General features: G+C 33.9%; 1 protein-coding gene across 3 annotated transcripts in view; it reads left to right on the top strand.

The window, feature by feature from the left end:
* The first annotated feature begins 1,274 nt into the window (after positions 1–1,274).
* The window catches only part of Hr51 (photoreceptor-specific nuclear hormone receptor 51), a 118,776-nt gene continuing 99,254 nt past the window's right edge, over positions 1,275–20,796 (top strand). For all 3 annotated transcript variants that reach the window (XM_035369390.2, XM_035369389.2, XM_035369388.2), the window contains exon 1: positions 1,275–1,742. In XM_035369390.2, coding sequence (XP_035225281.2) covers positions 1,520–1,742 — 223 coding nt within the window. In that variant the 5' untranslated portion in view covers positions 1,275–1,519. The remainder of the gene's footprint in view (positions 1,743–20,796) is intronic.

The following is a 20,796-nucleotide window of genomic DNA, read 5'->3' as shown; positions in this document are numbered from 1 at the left end:
GATGACTAAGCTACCTTTGAGATTTCATGTTCTGACAGTTACAGTGATAGATTTCCAGTTTTGAAAACTATTCATTAATTTGGATTTTGATGTGGAAAACATCTTGCAAAGGTAGCAATATACACATTACTCTCAGGTTTTGTCCCACACGGAAAGTTTTCTCTGACAAATTAGAAAGTTTTCAAACTTCTTTTATTATTCTAGTTTAAATCAAAGTAAGCTATTCAACAATTAATTAAACACTGTAGAAATATTTTTAATAAATGTTAGTCTGAAAATTTAATATTTGGTTATCAGTATATTTGAATGACAAAGTGTAACCAACTAAAATGTCTTACAGGTATTGTAAATTTCAGATAGAAAATAATTATAAATTTTAATTTTATCTCTTTGCAATATTTATATTATTGCTTAAATATGTGTTAATAAATATTTAGGAACGAAATTTCAAACTTATTTAAAATATTTTTTTATTTTAACGAAAACTTTTAATTTTTATTTAAAAAATGTCTGGCCCCTCAGTTGTTTTTAGACTGTTCATTCGGCTCTCATGTAATTTGAGTTTGTTGATTTAGTAGATGGATGTACTTACCAAAAGCTGGTGATTTAAGTTTGAAAGATCTGCGCATTTGAAAAGAATGCGAGAGGATTTTATCTTTCAAAACCGTACAAAATTGCAGTTATCTTTTTAATGTAATTTAAAAAGGTTTTACGATTTTGCTATCATGATCCTAGTTAATTCGAATATACATGTTCTTAAACTTTATGTATAACAAACTGCTGAAAAAATGAACCTCAATAATTAATTTTAGGGTACTAATATTTAACAAACTATTCACTATGCACCGAAACAAAGTTTATAGAAGGTTATAAAATCATTTAAATTCGTGGTTATTCTGAAAAGTCTTAAATTGTGTCGTAGTAATGCAAAGGAAATATCAGAAACTGAAGAATTCAAACAAAATTATACCGAAATACAAGAATAATACTACTTTTTAACATTATTTTGTTGAGTGCATTTTCGTTGAATATATTATTTGCGCCATTTTCCAGCGAACGGGTATGTTTATGAACCAATATTTCATATTGAAATTCTTCCGAAAACGTTTGAAAATCCATTTAAAAACAGTCAGAAACTCTTCTACTTTCATTTGACACTTCATTTCCCTTTCTTCCTGTCATACCGATCCGAAACAGAAACAAGTTCGGGGAGCATAACAATCAATAAACGGCAAATGAAAAAGAGCGGGAAAACAAGAAGAAACAAAAATAAAAAAACAGAAAAAGCCGAAAAATAAAAACTTCGTTGCTCCGAATCTTGTGCGTGACTCGTCACTGATGATGAGACCCTTCCGGAAGCCAATGAGAAGATCGGGGGGCGGAGTTCTCAGTCCTCCAATGAAAAGTCCCGGTGCTGAGGGATCGGGAACCGTGATCGCGGGGCGTGTTTGAGCGCCTTCTGTCGCTTTCCCCGACCCCTTACCCCCATCTGAGTATAACTGACGTGACGTCTAGGCGAATGGTGCCGTCCAATCAGATTGCGCTCCCGGACTCGAATCGACACTCTTTCCCTTTTGACCTCAGCCGGGCAGACGGGCGCCCGGACTCTTCTTGGGAGCGAGGACCTGTTGACTTCTTCCTGTACGATTGCCGGACCATGTCGGAGTCCGAAACGAGCGGTCATGTGCAGAATGTCCGCCCCAGGACGGTGAGTCCAGCACAATCTTCAACCACCGATGATGGTAAGTACATACTAAACGCTGCTGGTCTCTAATTAAGTGTTAGAATCATGACTTCTTGACCATTAGAAAATTACAAATATCGAACACGTCTTCACTGAGGTCTGTTTTCGTGTTGACATGACATTTTTCGTTTAATCAAAAAATTTGATAGAAGCACTCTTGAACACGATAGATTATTGCTGTTGAGAAATAACAGAAGTTTGGTCACAGTGTTCAAATTTTTGACATAATATGTAGATCATAAAAATCTCTATCATATTTCTCATAATTAGGGTTTTATTCTTTGAGAAGCATATCCTTTAGAAGAAAAATTACCTCACATTAGATATCATAATTGATTACGCACACTCATCGAATCATAGAGAAAAGTATTACATGATTTAAAATCCTCTTTAAAGCACCAAAAATACCGATTTTATCGATTGATAATAATTTGATTAATTGTCATGTATTGTATCAAAAAACTTCAAGAAAACTCTTCAAGTATAATTAGTTATTTAATATGAAACAAAACTAATTTAACTGTAGTTTCTTATAGCCCGGTTTATTTCTTCACTAGAAAATGTAAATATATATGATATCCACGGATAAATTTCACTTGTTTGATGTAGCACAATATTCATTTTAGCTTAATCCTCTCATAATATTCAAAGCAGTAATATTTAAAACATTATTCTCTTAAATATTGTAATAAAGGGCTTAAAATCAGACTAAGCAACGACAATGTGTTTGGCTTAGATTTGGCAAAAGAGAAGAGAAACAGAAACAAGTAAAATGTAAAATCAGGCTAATCAACAATCTTGTGCTTGGCGTAGATTTTAAAAATCTACTACGCCTACGTAGTAGATTTTTAAAATCTACGCCAAGCACAAGATTGTTGATTAGCCTGATTTTACATTTTACTTGTTTCTGTTTCTCTTCTCTTTTGTTTAAAGCCTTTTGAACAAAGCAACCTTTAAATCTAATTTGTTTGATAACAGAATGCCTAATGTATTAAAAAAACATGAAAACATGTCTTGATATGCATTAATGAAGAGGATAATATTTTAAACCAATAGTAATGTTTCAGTAACTTGTCTGTTGCATTGTTTAAATCTTAATGCTAATATTATTTCACAGGTAATAACTAGTCGAGAATATTAACAATAATTAAAAGTATCTTAACAACAATTGTCATGCCTCGGTACCTAGGCTACAGGCTAGTGCATTTATCTCTTAAAATTGAAATTTTGTAATCCCCCAGAGCGGAAGTCTGATAGGTCAATGCTATCATTCAATAAATAAATCATTTTTCTGAATTTTTTTCGCGTGGTTTTTTATAGCATTTTCGTTTCGCGTGGGGTTTAGCAATATTTTTATTGCAAAAATTTTCTTAGGCTGACTGTGATAAAAAAATTAATTGCTTTTAATCATTATTGTAAAACTTCTGTTTATTAAAATGGTTAAGATACTACTAGTTCCAAAAACCCACAAATAAAAAAATTGTTCAACAGATAATTGGCACAATTTTTACTTTACATTGCCATAAAATTTTATGAAAATATCTTGTATGTATATCATTAAATATAGTTTTTTCGTGTTCTCTATGAAAAATATTGCAGTTTATATAAATAACGTAAAATGATTTTTTATGATAATAACAATAACAGCAGTCTGTTTAGCTATATTTTAACTAAGCTAACATTTCCCCGAATCGTCAATTGTCTGTCAGATACTATAGTAAGCTATTAGCTATTAAAAAATACTAATTACTAAGCTAAGAGACGAACTGGTAACTACAGTATTTGAGGGTTAAATTTAATTAATACTGTTATGTACTTCAACGACAAGTTTAAGGGCTTTATAATTAAAAAGAAGTATTTTAAATGTGCTGTGCCAAAAATAATTTATTAGAATGTTATTTAAAGTTATTACTTTCGGTTTCGGTCTTTTTTTTTTTTTTTTTTTTTTTTTTTTTCCCCGGGGTCTAGCTTAAGGGGGGAGTTATGTATTAGTAAACAATAAAATTAACTAAAGTGTGTTTGAAATGATATATAAAAGTTAAAGTATTCTTCAAATATCATTCTCTCTCTCTCTCTCTCTCTCTATATATATATATATATTTTAAATTTAAATTTAAACAAATTTAAATTCTAAACAAATACGTATAAAAGTGAAAAAGTAGAAAAGCAAATTTAAATTCTAAAAAAAGGAAAAAAAGCCAAAATAATTTAAAAATATGCAAACATATAAAAGATTCAATTCTCGAACCAATCCACAATATCATTCAAATCCAGAAGCACAAGCAAATCAAGTGCAAAATCCATCCATGAAAACAAATCCACCAATCTAATAAATTAAAATTAAATTAAACAATTTTTTTTAAAAAATGCATATGTGAATGATCGTAGAGTAGGCAGGAGACAGACTTATCAAGGGGAAGTTGCCTCCAAACCTAACTCCCCAATCATTCAATTCGTGTTTCGTCATTCATGCAGGCAAGGGTAAAAGTCAAAACCAAAAGTAATTCCAACAAAGCGGCACCCCCAGAAATCAACATTTAAGTATTAACATTTAAGAAGTTCAAAAAGGAAAATACCAATTAAGTCCCCTGAAAAACAATCAAGCAAAGTCAAGAATTAAACTTTTTCTTAAAAAATTAAATTTTTAAAAAATGAATTTTTTATAAAATAATAAAAAAATTTAGAAATCAATGTATTTTAGAAATCCTTGTCTACAGAAACCTCCTGCCTACTCTACGATCATTCACATATGCATTTTTTAAAAAAATTGTTTAATTTAATTTTAATTTATTAGATTGGTGGATTTGTTTTCATGGATGGATTTTGCACTTGATTTGCTTGTGCTTTTGGATTTGAATGATATTGTGGATTGGTTCGAGAATTGAATCTTTTACAAGTTTGCATATTTTAAAATTATTTTGGCTTTTTTCCTTTTTTTAGAATTTAAATTTGCTTTTCTACTTTTTTACTTTTATACGTATTTGTTTAGAATTTAAATTTGTTTAAATTTAAATTTCATTCCTTGCAGCAATGGCGCAAAGAATATTTAATTAAATATGTATTTAAAATTAATTTTTTTAATTAAACTCAATTTATTCTTTTGAAACAATATATATATGTATACACATTACGTGATATACTGCATGGAAAAATACATTTGCCATAATCATTAAATAAGTTATTAATTATGCTGATTATTTGTTCTATAATAATAATTTAAAGTATTACAGGCAGATGCTTCTTCCTTTGTGAAAGTAATTTTTTTCATGTAATTTTTAAATAATACTTTAATCTCTATTTAAGCCAGTTATAATTCATGACTAATTACCTTTCCTCAGCTATATTTTACTTTGCACGCCATAATTGAGTCTGAATAACGTAGAATGGGTTATTAAGGAAGTAAAAAATAATGCGTAGCAGTATGACTTTTGAGTAGGAAGATGTATTAATAATTAGTCATTATTAAATAATTAGTATACCTAATGGATTAAAAACTGGTTAATATGTTGGAAAAGAATTGAAAAAGGTTTAAGAAATCCAATTTAATTGTAATAGCTTAATAGTAATGTAATTTACTATTAATTATTACTTTTCTGTAATAAAATATCATTAAATCCATCGTCTTGTGAGTAGACAGCGTAAAACCTTACTTAATATTATACTATCAAGCTCTATACAGTACTTATTAGTTTAGTATTATATTGTGTTTATGTATTGTAATTATAACGAAAGTTCAAAAGTTACAGTATAATTGCAGTAGCAATAAGTAGTTAAGTATTATAAAACATGTTGTACTTAATTTAGTGCACAGTATACTAATTAATATATACCAGTAGAATACGTTGTATGTATAATATACAGATTGCATTAATGGTGTATAGATAATGTATAAACAATACACATAGATTACATTAAATTTATCCCATTAGAGGAGTTAACATTTTTTAAAATTATTTTATGAGACCCCACTCAAAAATGTATTTTAGATTACGTAACATACGTAACTAAACATAATACGTACAGGTGCAAAGAATGCTGCGAATAATTAGTTCTTTTGTGGGGGATCGATTTGTCCAGCATTAAGTATTTTAGTTGAAATCATTACCCGATAAAAATCAGTAATATAAAGATTATTTTTTATTAATAAGGCTTCAGTATATGGCGTACTTCAATTACATTAGCATTTAATCAAAATTGAGGCATCAAGAAACTAAATTTGGGACAGATCGAAAAAATTATTTTAAGACTTTACACCTCACACATCATTTAAGAAGTTTATTAATCTATTTAATTAATTAAGTCCATTACCTTAGTTAATTAATTCTCTCAAGTAGTTAACTAATTTATTCGATTTTAATTTTGTTTAATGTAATGTTTCATTTCTTCTCGGAATGAATTACATATGTACTAAAACCTTTGTTAATCGAGCCACTATCAACTGAGGTCTGTGTTAACTCAGTCGGCAATCCCCGGGAAAATGTCACAATGCAACAATACAGGGTACAACTAAAATCGGTAATACTCGCGAATTTTATGTGATTGGTTTGGGTTTTTTTATCAGTGATGCGTCGTTTAACGGCTTTTCTAATGCGCTTACCGTAAAAATTTTTTATTTACCTGTGTTAAAAATAAAAAAGCAACTCTAACTGACAATGAATTCATAAACATGTTTCAAAAAACAAAATCGGAATGGATAAATGTAGAAAACAGAAAGCCAAATTTTTTAAGTTTTGAGTGACGAAGAAATCATTGGCGGCATGAATATGGGAGGTAATGAAATTTCCAGTGATGCTGAGGATGACGATGAAATGACAGTGTGGAAAATTAACCATGCTGAGCGCCGCCTGAGATAACCACTGACCTGACTTTGTTGTAAAAGTCTTACAGTGTTAATAGTCATCCTGGCAGAAGGGAATATTTCCTCCGTGTAAAAATATACATATAAATATTACATGGGCATAAAAGGCCTGTGTATAAGCATAGATATGTTGATTACAATCATTGTCTTGTACAAGTTACATATGATAGATACATAAAAATTAACCATAAACACGCTTTTAAATTATTTTGATTACGGCAAAGCGAGGATGTCTGCCTAAGGGCAGGGATGCGTTCGTGAAACACTTTTTAATGGAGACTAGCTCACATTTACGTTATTAACGGGAAAAACCCAGTCTATTGAATCCGGTCAAGCTGCAAGAATTCAACAGTTTTACCACTTAACCACCACACGAATATACCTCAAACAAACTTCTTTAATATTTGTAAAGGAGTCGATGTTTCACCTGTGAATCTTTTATTGATTAAAAGCTAATATAACGGTGTGATAATTGATAAATTTATAGGACCCTCCCCTCCAAAAAAAATCTGATATGAAAGGGCATATAACTTTCTTAAACGGCACTGCTCATTTTTAGCTGCACTTCATTCAAACTCTTATTTTCTAGAATTATTCTGATTTAATTAACCGATATCCTTCGAGACAAGTTGAAAATGACATAAAAAACTGAAAAACTTGCAGTTTGGAATTTTCCAATCTCTGTCAAATTCTGTCGTACAGGAGCTATGCATTGTAGTAATACATCTTTAATTTTATTAAGTAAGGATCATTAAGTAACTTATATAAATAATGTAAAGGAATACGTATGGAATTTTGTCTGTTCGGAATTTACTTTTCATTTACATTCATACCTTTTCTTTTCGCATCCATAAATAAAGAATTGGTTTGAACACCTTTTCATTTGAAGTTCGTACGTTATTATTATTATTATTAAAAAACAAAAATCTGAACGCTTTTTAGATTTTTACATTACGCCTAAAGGGACCTTTTCTTAAAAGTTTTTGTGCGTTACCGTTATTTATTGAATATCATGTTCTCCGCACTTAAACCATAAAATTCAGTTCAACAGCAATATCGCAAAATAATTCTGAAGTGAGCATACCTCTAGAATTTCCGATACACTGTCTCGCGCTCTGGAGATAAAAAAATTTTCTTTTTTCGTACAGTGTTGTCATTGCTCGCTTTGAAATCGTTCAGTTTGTTAATCGAAAATTCCTTAAAATTTTACTGAATAGGAAATAGATAATAAAATAAATTCCAAATTTGAGCTTCCAGATGCCCATATTCGGGTGGAAACGTGCATTATTCAAAATTGGATGGCTCTAGGTATCGTTGCTTTATCACAATGCGAGAGACATATAGTACATTTATGCAGATTCTTCATTATTTAATTTCTTTAAATATAATACAGGGCTCTAATATTTGGTGGCAACAATGCGAAAAGTGAAGCGGCATTTAAAGTTTTCGACAGAAAATGTCAAAATGAAATTAATAGTCCTTCTGGGAAAATTGCTCCTTTGAACTAAAAATGTAAAATTATTTTGGTAATCTTCGAATATAACGTTAATTTTAAATTTGAAAGTTTTTTCTTTTTATAATGGAAAAAAATTTTTTTTTACTTCTTTTCTAATTCGATAACAAGTAATTTAAAAGGTGGGTTTGGAAGGTAACTATTACAAAGAATTTCCTCCCTCCTTCCCGAAGCACATGCGGCTAGCAGTAGATGTGCTGATTTTTCATATTTTCTCCTACACCTCCCCTAAAAAAAAGGAAAAATTTTCAAGTAGCTACCGAACTAATATGTATTAGGTATTAATTCGTCGCCGCCTGAATTTTGCGACTGGTCCACTTCTACCCAGTTATCTTTAAGTGCCAGGTGAGTATAAGGAATTTTCTTTTTCCCGGATGTGTGCTTTCGTGGTGCTTTGGAAACACGCTAGGATCAGGAGGTTCTGATTTCGAACCCCGGTGAGAAAATCAATGATTTTTTCCTGTTTATTGCACAGTAACAAATCCTGATATCTCTAGAATATTTTGTTTTATTTTTTAAATTTCCTTTAATTACTTTTTTCAAAATTCTTTAAACATTAAAAAAAATCAAAGCAAGCATCTTTGAAGTGATAATTAATATTTTTTAACATCTGTCTACACTTTCCTTTTTGATAATTCTGATGAAAATTTGATGAAGAATTTTCAGGCAAGATTACTAGGAAAGGAACAAGAAAAATTAAAAAGGTGGATAATAATATTCTATAATGCGGCAGTGTAATTTTTTTTTATTTTCTAATTTGTAAACAACATATTTTTTAACTATTCTGACAGTTCTGAAACATGCAAAATTTTTTATACCATTTAAAAAGTTTGTATTTTTTGCGGTTCGCATGAATTCAGAAAACATTTCGGTTGTATTCGATTTCAAGTTTTGCTTTAATTACTAAAACGTTTTTCGAAGTTTCGTGAAAAATCTTGAATCCAGTTTTTCTCAGACGACTAAGAGAATATTTTTAGAGCACTGTGAAACTTTTTATAAATTTTTAACTGTGAAACTTTTTATTCAGGTTTATGTAAAGAACTACGTATAAAAGTCTTAACAGTTAAGTATTACGTTTTAGAGTATCTTAGTCAAATTCTTTGTGGTATTTGCAAAGTTTCAGAGAGGGGATTTCTCTCAGCAATATCGTAAAAAACATGGCATTATTTTAAAATAAACATTTTGAAATTTTATTCATTTGCAGATTGCCTTCTTATTACGTTCGTTTAAAAACAGAAGAGAATTCTTTGACCAGAAATGTCGCTCTTTTTTTTATTTTAATTTTGCCTAAAAGTTTCCCAGTCGTGAATCTCATTCAGCTCTGTTTTTACAAATACGAAGAAAAATTGTAAGAAAGGGAGGGGAGAGGACTTTTTCCCCCTTTAGAATCTGGATTCAAAACATATCTGGAATACTGTTTTGAATTTTTAGTCCTCACAATCTCTTTAGAATTAAAAAAAAAATATTCTTTTATTTAATGTAAGCAGGAATTGCGGCGCATTGGCTGGCCGCCAGCCTTATGAGGATTTTACAAAGAAAATTCATACCTAATCATTCTCAGGAGATACTACCCAGACGAGAAAGTGGTTAATGATTCTGACTGCCGTACCGAAGGACCTAGGCTCTCTCTCTCTGCATATATATATATATATATAGAGAGAGAGAGAGAGAGAGAGAGAAAGAGAGACATACAGAGAGAAATTAAGGGAGGTGGGAATGTAAGAAAATAAATCAAAATCTCTACTCCACGTAGAGCAACAGAAAGGAAATTTTTACTTAAAAATAGGGGGGGGAGAAATTAATAACCCCCTCCAAATCTGAAAGCTTTCAGATTTTACATTTAGCGTCTTGTGTGTTACCTTTATTTATTAAATATCATGTTCTTCGCACTTAAACCATAAAATTCAGTTCAACAGCAATATCGCAAAATGATTTTAAAATGAGCATATCTTTACAATTTCCGATACACAGTCTCTCGCATTGGAGATAGAAATTTTTTTTTTTTCATACAATGTTGCCATTGCTCGTTTTGAAATCGTTGAATTTGTTAATCAAAAATTCGTTAAAGTTTTACAAAATATGAAATAGATAATAAAACAAATTCCAAATTTGGGCTTCCAGATGCCCATATTCGGGTGGAAACGTACGTCATTCAAAACTGGATGTCTCTAGGTACCGTTGTTTTATCACAATGTGAGAAATATGCACACTTTTATGCAGCTTCTTCATTATTTAATTTCTTTAAATATAATACAGGGGTCTAATATTGGGTGGCAACAATTTGAAAAGTGAACCGACATTTATAGTGAACCATCGCAAAATGCCAATGTGAAATTAATAGTCCTTCTGGGCAAATTGTCCCTTTGGACTACAAAAAGACTTTTCATAATGCACGTAAAAAGCTGAGAAGGAAAATTGATCTGATATGTTTCGGTTGATGTTTAAATAAAATTAAATCAATATCAAAGATTTATATGTCAACTCTTGATAAGAATTATATAAGTATTTCTACTTCGAAATTTAATTATGAATGAAAATTTATCTAGGGCAGGAACCAAAAAGGCAGTCTTATTTTTTAAATGCTTTTGTGACTCCTTCTTGCTGACGTCTATAGAAGCATATCAAAATATTAAATAGGAACTAAAACCAGACCATTCTGAGTCAGGATTTCATCTTGGACACGTCGACTTAGCTTTCTGCTTCTTTTGCTAGCTACATATGTGCTCGCTGGTTCAAATGTATTTCAGAATTTGAACGATGCTAATGTAATTCTGTAAGAACAGCCGTCTGTTGCGCCAAATTATGTGTTAACTAGTAAAAAAAGTCTCTTAATGAGAGGGGGGAGGAATAAATAAATAAAATTCTGCCGTGACTACAAGCCTTTTCTTTACGCATCTACTTACCTTCAATTTCCAAATTTCCCGTTATTTAGTTCAAATTTAAATTTCTTTTCAGTTTGTTTGAAACTAATGCTGCATTTCTGCAGAGTATTCAACAGTGTCGTAAGGAGAATTTGAACTTTTGATCCAGATTTATAAAGTTCGAGAAATCTTAACGAAAATTAAAACACTTTAACCCTTTCCGACACGCTACCTTTTAAAGTCGGAGTTTTGATTTAAAAAAAAGTAGGCAGTATAATTAGGCTTAGAGGAGTACACAAATAAAATTTTGTGAAGATAGCACTTATCGTTTTAATTCTGTGTGTGTGCCCAAAGTGGGCACACTGATTGAATAGAGCTTCGAAAAGAGTGCCGAAACGAGCATTGTTGTCAATGAACTGACCGATGAGATGCGGAGAAACAAAGAATACAGACTCTCAGTTGTCCTAGATGATCGGTGAGCCCGGTCTGGGTACACCTAGGGTTCGCCGTTTGATTTTAGGCAAGATTTCAAGGTAAAAATTTAAAACTAATATAGAATAAGGAGATTTTCGGCATACAGCCGAAAAAATAACATAAAAATTTCTTTTTAAACAATTCCTTTTATACCCTAAAAAAATCTGGAAGATTTCTTTGAAAAATGAAAGTCTTAAAAAAACTAAATATGACTAAAATGTATGGACTGGTTTGTGTTGAGCTGCCATCTACTGTAAATAAAGAAGGTTCAGAGTAACCTATAAATCCTATTTCATTCAAATTTTCTGTGCAGAAGGAAATTTTTAAGTGCCGCAAAGGTTTAACAAATGTGCTTCACGTTATTGGCTAAGTTTTAGTAACAAAACTAGCTACAATTGAAGACAATAGAACTATAAGATTTTAATAGTAAACTATGCTTAAAAATTCTGTATGTCGTTCCAGCTGTTTGTGGTCAAAGGACATCAAAAATTCTGGATGTCGTTTCAACTGTTTGTGGTCATCAAAAATTCTGTATGTCATCGTAATGTTTGTGGTCAAAGGGCATCAGTGGGGTATAGCAAGTGCGGTAGAAATACCATTTGGTTTGGTCTTTCAGATTTCATGTTCTAAAAGCGCTAACATCACTCAGCTCATTTCTGTTCTAGAACAACTGATTGCTCTAGAAAACATCTGGTTTCTTTAGTTCAGTGAGTAAAAGTTGCTCGCTTGCTCAAAGAAGGAGTTCTGGTTGCAAATTTCAGATAGAGCACAAGTGTTTAATGCATTTGACTAAAGCTTCTAGACCAAACATCATTGTGAACTACTGCGTTAAGAACCATCCACAACACTGCGTTAAGAAACATTACTGTACAACAAATATATGATGGACATTCAGATATAAATAGCAGTTTTTCAGATTAAATTTGTTTATTCAATATAGTGAAACGACTTACAACTGTCTTTCTGCGTAGGCATTTGCCACTGAAATACAAATCTTCCAGAGTGAAAAATAAAAGCCTTGTAATTAAATTTTGATTTATTCATGCACAACTTCAATGACTTGCTCATTAGATTTATTTTTCCCCTCTTAAAACTTATCAATTTATGACAATTTTAACTGATGTTTCCATATTACTAACACTTATTTAAAATTCCTTAGTGATTCTTCAGATCATAGATGGATCGACTCCGACTGAGAGCATTAAATGGCAATGTGCTTGTCTTCAGTTAAGGCTCTTGGTTAACGACCACAAGGTTCATTTCATCTCTCAAGCAGCCTCCTTTAAAAGATTTGCATCAGTTTTAGACTATAGATTGAGAAAGACACTCATCTCCAAACTAATTCTTAAATCTTGAATAAATCAGAAACCATCGTTTTACAAAAATCTAATGTCGATTTGTTGCTCAACACTGTTGTGAACTTCCTACTCCAACACATTGATTTGAACTAACGGGGATGATGGGAACAGAAGCTTGCACTACCAAGTTCAAAACTTGTGTGTGTTTGCCTAATGAGTCATGATTACAATGAATTACTTACAACAAAGAAACATGAGATTCTTGTTTATATTGGAACATCCTTTGTTATTAACAAACCTATTTTATTAGAGTTCTTCTGTAATATCTATAAAATCCTACAATATTTAATTTATTTGAAGTTTCACTCGAATGTCAAATCATAATTAAATACGTCACCTCATGGATGGTCGCTCTGCTCTAAACCATTCTTTTGTATTTGTTGCATAATGTTCGTTGCAGCATCATTCAAATCCAAATTTTAGTAATTGTTGAACAAACAGGACAAAAATCAATACCAATTGTCCGCATTCCAACATCTAAAACTTATAGAAACTGGGTTTCGGCCCTCTTTTGCCTAAACTGATTAGGTACATTGAGGTAGATGCATTGACCTCTTGCTGCTAATCTCATTTATGAAACATCCTTTTCTCTCCCTTTCCCCGTCTGAGCATTTTGGAGTGCGGGAACATGAATGAAGCGTGATGTTTAAAAGCAGACCCCATCTGCTGAAGAGGTCTGTTGGTCTTAGATGACCTTTGGATGCGAAAAAATCGCCCTTTGTTTAGCTATCCTCTCGACCTCCCGTCTAAAAAGATTTAAATATTCCCTGGGAAATTAAAGCGCACCCTCTTAGGTTCCACAAAAGAGTAAAAAGAAGAGAAGTATCTGTCCGGAATAAAAGGCACCGGGACCCGAGTTGTGAAATTTAATTCCCATCCTCTTCAGTATGCAAAGTAAGCCACTCCTCTTCCTCAGAATCTTCTTTTCCTCCCCCACACCATCCACCACCACCACCACCACCACCACTCACACTCTCTCTCTCATAAACCCCTTTTCTTTTCCCGACTCCTTTTCTCCAATCTTTACACCAGGCGATAGACAGACGAGAGAGTGAAGGTTGGAGGAAAAGAAAGAATCAAAGAACGGAATCTAATGAAGGATCTCGAGCTTTCTGAATTAGAACGCATTTGTGCAAAAGCCTTCTCGACGAGTCTTCGGGGGTCTTGGAGAAGGGATGAGGGGGACAGCGCCACGGATGTAAATGAAGCTGGCTCGCGCTCAGGCCTTTCCTGGCGCACCACTCCATTCCAGGTACTTAACGAGGTTCGCTCGCGATGGGTAAGGGGGGCGGAATGGGGCGGGATCGGGGGTTAGTAATTGAATGAGTGCGAGTCGAGGCTTTGGCCCGGGATTACCGATGATGAAATCAACGCCTCTCCTGCTATCCAGTTAACGTAATTAATTTTCGATTGCTCCTAGTCCCGCTTGTGGGGGCGAGCTCCCAGAAAGGGGGTCATCCATAAAGGACATCTCAATGCTCCGATGGGTTGTTTCACGCTGTTGGTTCGAGGAACAAATCTATGGACAGGGACAAGCTTTTCGAAACTAAGTTAAGAGAAGTGGAAATCTGTTAATGGTAAAAAATTACCGTTGGTCAACTGCATTGATGTATTTAAAGTAAATGGAAATATCAAGATGTACCCTGATATTTGGAGGATTGCTCATCCATTTCACGTACATGCAACCAACGATTATTGCAAAACAAATGCAATTTGCTCAGTTTTCTGCAAAAATGAGGCTGATGAAATGTGATATGCTATTTTAGAAGATTTCGGATTTGTGTACCTTCCATAAATGACGTCATACGCTTATAACGCCATTTGCATATGAAGGCACCATCTTGGTGATGGATTTTAAAAATTTGACTGCAGTTGTTTTCAAATTGCTTTAATTTTCTGCTAATTGTTTCGCAAGTGCTTAGCCTTTTTTTTTTTTTTTTAATTTGGTATTTCTTGTAGAGTTAAAACTGAAAGTGGACCTCTTTTGTTTTTTAAGAGCCATGTGCTAAACTAATTCTTCCTCGAAAAATATCTTCTTGGAAGAGGTCTTGTCAAACAATTGTTTTTCTTCTTAGTTTTATCCATTTAATCTTGCTACTATTTTTTACTGACCCATTTACTGAAAGAAATGGGAAGTATGAGTGACTATGAAGAAGCTTCTGCGGATTCATTCTTGAGAACGGCCTAAGTACTTGCAGAAGATTATTACATCTGACTTCAAAAGATGTAAAAGCAGAGCATTCAGTAAGCTTGGCTCAGTCACAAATGCCAAGAACACGATAAGAAACTTGTTTCATGAATAAATTATGATATTCTTCCACCTAGGGGACCAGTGTATAAGACCCGGGACCGTTGCAATGCAATTTTATTTATGTACCTCTGATAATAATTCTTAAATAACTAATATTTAATTTTAATCTGGAGACATTATATTACAAGCTGACATTTAGAAAAGTTTATCATTAAGCTCCAAAAAATAAAAAAGTATTTAAAAATTTTTTAAAAAATATAGTTTTCCGTATGAAAATTCCAGTTTAAAAACTGAAACAAATTTAACTGCCACCCAGCCGAGATAGTGGTTAGCGACGCTGACAGCCATACCGAAGGGCTCGGGTTCGAATCCGGAGAAGGTATGTATGTTTGTAAATATATAGTGTCTGTGCGGCATGGGGGCACTCTAACTATGCGGCAAGCCGAAAGTTTTCTCGAGATGTTAGTGGGAGGGGGAAAAGCGGTGGAAGTTCTTGGGTGATGTCTATCAAAATTGGAAGCGGAACTGAACAAAGTCGTACTGTCACTTGGTGCTCAAGGCTGTTGCCAACGGCAGGCGTAATCTTGCACTCCTTGCCACGAAGAATTTCGTGGGCTTGTTCTCTAATGTTACTATCAATCAAGTGAGATAAGTCACAGCAACAACAGTTTTAACTAAACAATCATGAGAAACATTTAAATTTAAGAATTATTCTTCCAGAAATTCGTGGCTAAATTTTATTAAATTTCGGTTGTGCTGTAATACGTAGATTTTAATAAAACCTTTTAGTGAAGCTTCAACTCCAAGGGCTCTAAATACGAAGACGAGAATTTGTCTAAAGCGAAGGGAAGTTAAATATAAAGTAGCTTAATAGCTAATTCGAATTAACCTTGCAATTTAACTGCGCCAAATAAAAAGAGTGCTTGCAGGCTATGGTAACTGACATTAGTTCCCTTTCTAGTTTACTGTCAAATGGCAGATGAGATGCGAGAGATGAATCTGAGATACTTGATATCCAGCTCAAGCTTTTGACTGAGAATGGTAACTTAGCCTGCGCAACTAAAATTCCAGGAAATGTTTCGACTGGCTATCAAGTGGACTATCAAGAGAATAGAGCCATTGGCGCTCATAGTTAAATAAAAATAATGTCGGTCAGCCTCCAAAAAATAAGCATTTTTTTTTTTTTAATATTTCACAGGTAGTGGATATGGAAATTTATGGAATCTGGTACTAATAAATAGGTTGTCGAATGATTCTCCTTTGTAGCCTTCCAAATTGCTTTATTTGGGACAATATGAGAGAAAAATTCGTACACGCATATTACATTGTACAGTTTTCTTGCTTAAAATTTTAAGAAACAAGAGCAGAAAATATTTTAAAATATTGAATTAATTATTTCATGTACAGTGTAGTCTCGATTATCAGGATGCGGGTCATCCAGTTTGCGGATTATCCGTGCGTTGCGTGCTTTGTGGTGTAACGGTAGCACACTCGACGTATTCGAGAGGTCCATGTTCGATTATCGGCGAGGCATTGCTCATTTTTCATGTCTCTTGCTTTAAGAAAAACACCCACCAAATGACTCTACAATTTTTCCATTGCTTGTTAATAAACAAGCTTTTCTTTCTTTCCAAAAAAAAAAGAAAAAAAGTACTTTAAAAAAATCCGCAAATTTATATTGCACAAACTCATCTTCCATATCTTAGTGATACGTTTTTTAAAGTTTTGCATATCTTTTTAACTTATGTCGCATAAATCATGCCATTTAACGATGTCATGTAAAATATAAAAAACATAATTCATATCCATTTTAATAGAATGTTTACAGTATAGCTAACAAGAAAGAGCATTTAAGAATAAAAAATATTAATTTATGTTTTAATATTGTTGTGAAATGTCCAGCTGCGGTAAGATAGCTTGGATGGTTTAGATGGGTTTAGGATTGCCAGAAAGTGGCAGAGAAAGGCAGGGCTGTCAGATTTGGCGCAAAGTCACCCATTTGGAGACGAAATTGGGGATATGCCATAGAAGGCGCGAGAACATTCTAGAACGCATTGTTGGCGGTTTTCACGGGAATGTTTTCGAAGGTAGGTTAAAGCTATATATACCTTGCCTGTACGCAGAGTAGAAGAGTAGTATGATGAGTTCAGTAGTAGGATTATCTTGAATTCAGTATTGTGTAGTAGTGACTTGAGTTCAGATATTAGTTTGAGAGCCATCGACCGAATCAGGAGCTGTACTTCAGTACTTTGCCGTAAAGCTGTCTCCACCATTATAGCCTGAAGTTTGTGTTGCTGATTGTTCCAATGTGTTTGTCGTAGTTTTTCGACGTATGTAAACGTGTCTTTGGAACTGTCCTATGCCATACTAGCGAATAAATTGTGTTTTGATTTTTCATCAATTCGAATAAATTGTGTTGTCGTCAATTTCTCCAAATCCACGAACCTGTAGAATGCAACAATATAAATGATTTCCTTCACATCTTAGCTAAAAATAAGACGATAACAAATTCCGAAAACATACAATTTCGCATTAAATTTTTGTTACCCGAGCTTTCTCAAAAGCATTCAGTAAATATAGTTTCTTAAAAGTTTGCTTCACAACAATCCCCTCTTTTTTGTACACATTGTTCCGGAATCCCATCAGCATCAAAGCGTCTTCAAGTTTAATGCCTTCTTAGATTCAAGATATTACAAAAGCCGGTTTTATAGCGTTTAGGTCAATGAAGCGTTTAGATCAAATTTTGGATAACTTTCTCTGTGCCTTCTACTATACTTAGTATAAACATTTTATGACTTACAAGCTCTGTATTATACTTACAAGTTTGTCTTGAATGTTGCGAAATTTCTGGGCATTGAAAATATTGCTAATTTATAATGTTTGTACCCGTACCGATAGTTATTGTAAAACACTGTCCATTAAATATTTAAATTTATCATATTATTTGTAAGGAATTATCGCATGCCCCAGTGCGTAATCTTGTGGATAAGTGGTAACCTTTCCAATTATCAGCTGGAAAATCCGTGGTTCGAATCGCAGTGAGAGTTTAGTTCATTTTTCATGTTCATATATAATACCTGGATTCTGTCCATGTTGAACTGTTACAATTAAATAATTTAGAATGGCTCATCAGCTAATTCTGAATAACAGAAACTTAGTTGTTTTCAAAGGAAAGGGGGTTCAACTGAGTCTCACGTACCTTCTCCTGATAATGTTATATCAGATTTGATTGATTGCATTCCTTTTCCTTTGAATGTACACTGCTGGCCATTAAAATTGCAACACTAAGAAGGAATGATCTAACGAATGCCGAAATCACATGAAAAGAAGAAGAGGTTGGGATATGCAAATTATTAGTATTTCAGCGCATTTAGATGACGTAGGAGGGAGAAACAACATCTGAAGCACCACATAAAAGAAAAGTTGTGTAGTGTATTTCTTATTCGGAAGTGCTTTGTAAAGTTGGAGTTTGCTCAGAATATCGTGTTATGCCTCGAATAAGAAGAGGAAATGCTTACTAGCAAGTTTGAAATTCGATAGAGCCAGGATCGTTGCTTATCGAAAGTGCACATTATTGTTCCGTGATATCGCCGGTCGCACTGGTCGACATCCAACCACTGTCATGCGAATATGGAGGGTTATTACTGAGGGTCATACTAAACGGCATGCAGGCTCTCAACGCCTTTCTATGACTAACGCCAGAGAGGACAGACATATTGTGAGGTACCACCACATCACGTACCACCGTACCACCACATCACGGACCATTAGTCAGGAAATGGGCATGTTTGCATCATGCCCAGTATCAGCTCCTAAGGTGCGTCGACGTTTGCAGCAGCGTGGACTATCAGCAGGGGGACCATTATTACTTCGGCTTCTCTTGACAATGCAACATAGAAAGAGACGGCGACTCTGGTGCGTCAAATGACAAAGCTAGGTGCAGGAGTGGCACAATATCGCCTTTTCAAACGGGTCCCGCTTCTGCGTGCAGTATTCTGATGGACTTATTCGTGTCTGAAGTGTTCGAGCAGACCGCACGTGACCTGCTTGCATTTGATATCGGCATAGGGTGCACCTGGTGTGATGGTTTGGGCAGCCATTGAGTACACGACACGCCTTTGAGTACACGGATCGACGGTAATTTGATCGCAGATGAGTACATTTCTGATATCTTAGGTCCAGTGATTGTGCTGTATCTCCGAGGCCCCTAAATGTCGTGTTCCAACAAGATAATGCAAGACCACATGCTGCACGTCGTGTTCTGACCTTCCTCGATACACAGGGTATTCGATTGCTGCCCTTACTCCACGCTTTCCAGCTCTGTCACGCACTGAAAACATCTGGTCACGGGTTGCTGAGAGAATGTTCCGCCACTCTTCTCCAGTTAATACGGTTGGTGAAGTGCGGCATAGATTAAGCAGCATGGAATGAGTTGCCCATTTCTGTCATCCAAGCCCAGTTTGGCTCCATGCCTAATGGGGTAAGGGCCGTTTCAGTTGCCAAGGGTGGCAGCTGTTTCTACTAATTTCGCACCCCTGTAAACCCCCAAAATGCTTACAAATTTAATCATTTTGTCTTCATGGCATCCGGTTTACGTGCAATAAATATCTTTTTTTTTTTTTTTTCTTTTTTTTTCCAATTTCACTTCTTTGGGTCTTTGAGGAATTTGTTCTAACTTTGGTTCTTAATTTTTATCTATACTGATTAATTTTTAGGGGCATATTGCAAGGAAATAACTTGATGATTTTGTTTTAAATAAAAAATAGTCGATTCTGTAATATATATTATAGATATGCAATATGTTCATCTATAATACCTGAATTCAGTTCATGGGCTTTATACATTATGGTGTTTATGCTGTTCCCTCTTGCGAGCATAAAGTGACTTGTTTCCTCTTGCGAGCATAAAGTGACTTGTTCCCTCTTGCGAGCATAAAGTGACTTATTGCATTCCATTTTGCGCCGCACTCTCTTGGTATAAGTGGTTAGCATATTCAGCTGGCAGCTCTAAAAATCCGTGGTTCGAATTTTAGTGAAAGCTTAGTTGATGTGTCATGTGTACCGGTCCGATATGTTTAATGGCCTGTACATATTGACTTCAGGACAAATAATGCAGGAGAAAATGCTAGATGTGCAGTTAGAAAATTTCTGGATCCATTGAAACTTTTTTACGTTAAACAGAACGGTAATTGTTTAATGGCAGGAGTCTGAGAATCAATTGAATCTTTGAAGTCTTTCTACGATTAGTGTTAACCCTTTCTATTGCCACGCAGTGGGAGTACTGTAACCTTCTCTTTCATTGTTCAATTTTCCTTTCCCGTCTCTCTCTTTCCTGTTGTCTTTCAGGTCGCGTGGCGGCATTACAGTCCTAAACTTGTTTGTTCTCCTCTCGTCGCTTACTAATTTGATTCATTTGTGATGGGAGGTCGTAATCGCAGTGGCAAACAGCTGCTTCAGAGTGAATTCAGTTAGTTTGTGCAGTGTTGCTTTGAATCAGGATTTCGGTCCGTTGCCAAAATCGTTGAATTGAATTCCTGCACTTTATTAGTCAGGAACAGAAAGGCTGATATGTGCATGTCTTTTTAAGTACGATGATTCTGTTACAATACCTAAGCAAGTAAATTTTGAACTCAGTCTGAATTACATTAAATGTGACACAAAGTAATATCTGCAACTGGTAAATCGGAGAGTAAAAAATTAATTCACTTAAAGTAGTTAGGCGACAAGCAGTTAATAAC

Source organism: Stegodyphus dumicola, chromosome 2 (assembly GCF_044657685.1).
Source record: "Stegodyphus dumicola isolate Sdum_Otavi_A_Nest chromosome 2, ASM4465768v1".
In the NCBI taxonomy this organism is placed as follows: Eukaryota; Metazoa; Arthropoda; class Arachnida; order Araneae; family Eresidae; genus Stegodyphus; species Stegodyphus dumicola.
This window is presented reverse-complemented; position numbering and strand designations above follow the sequence as displayed.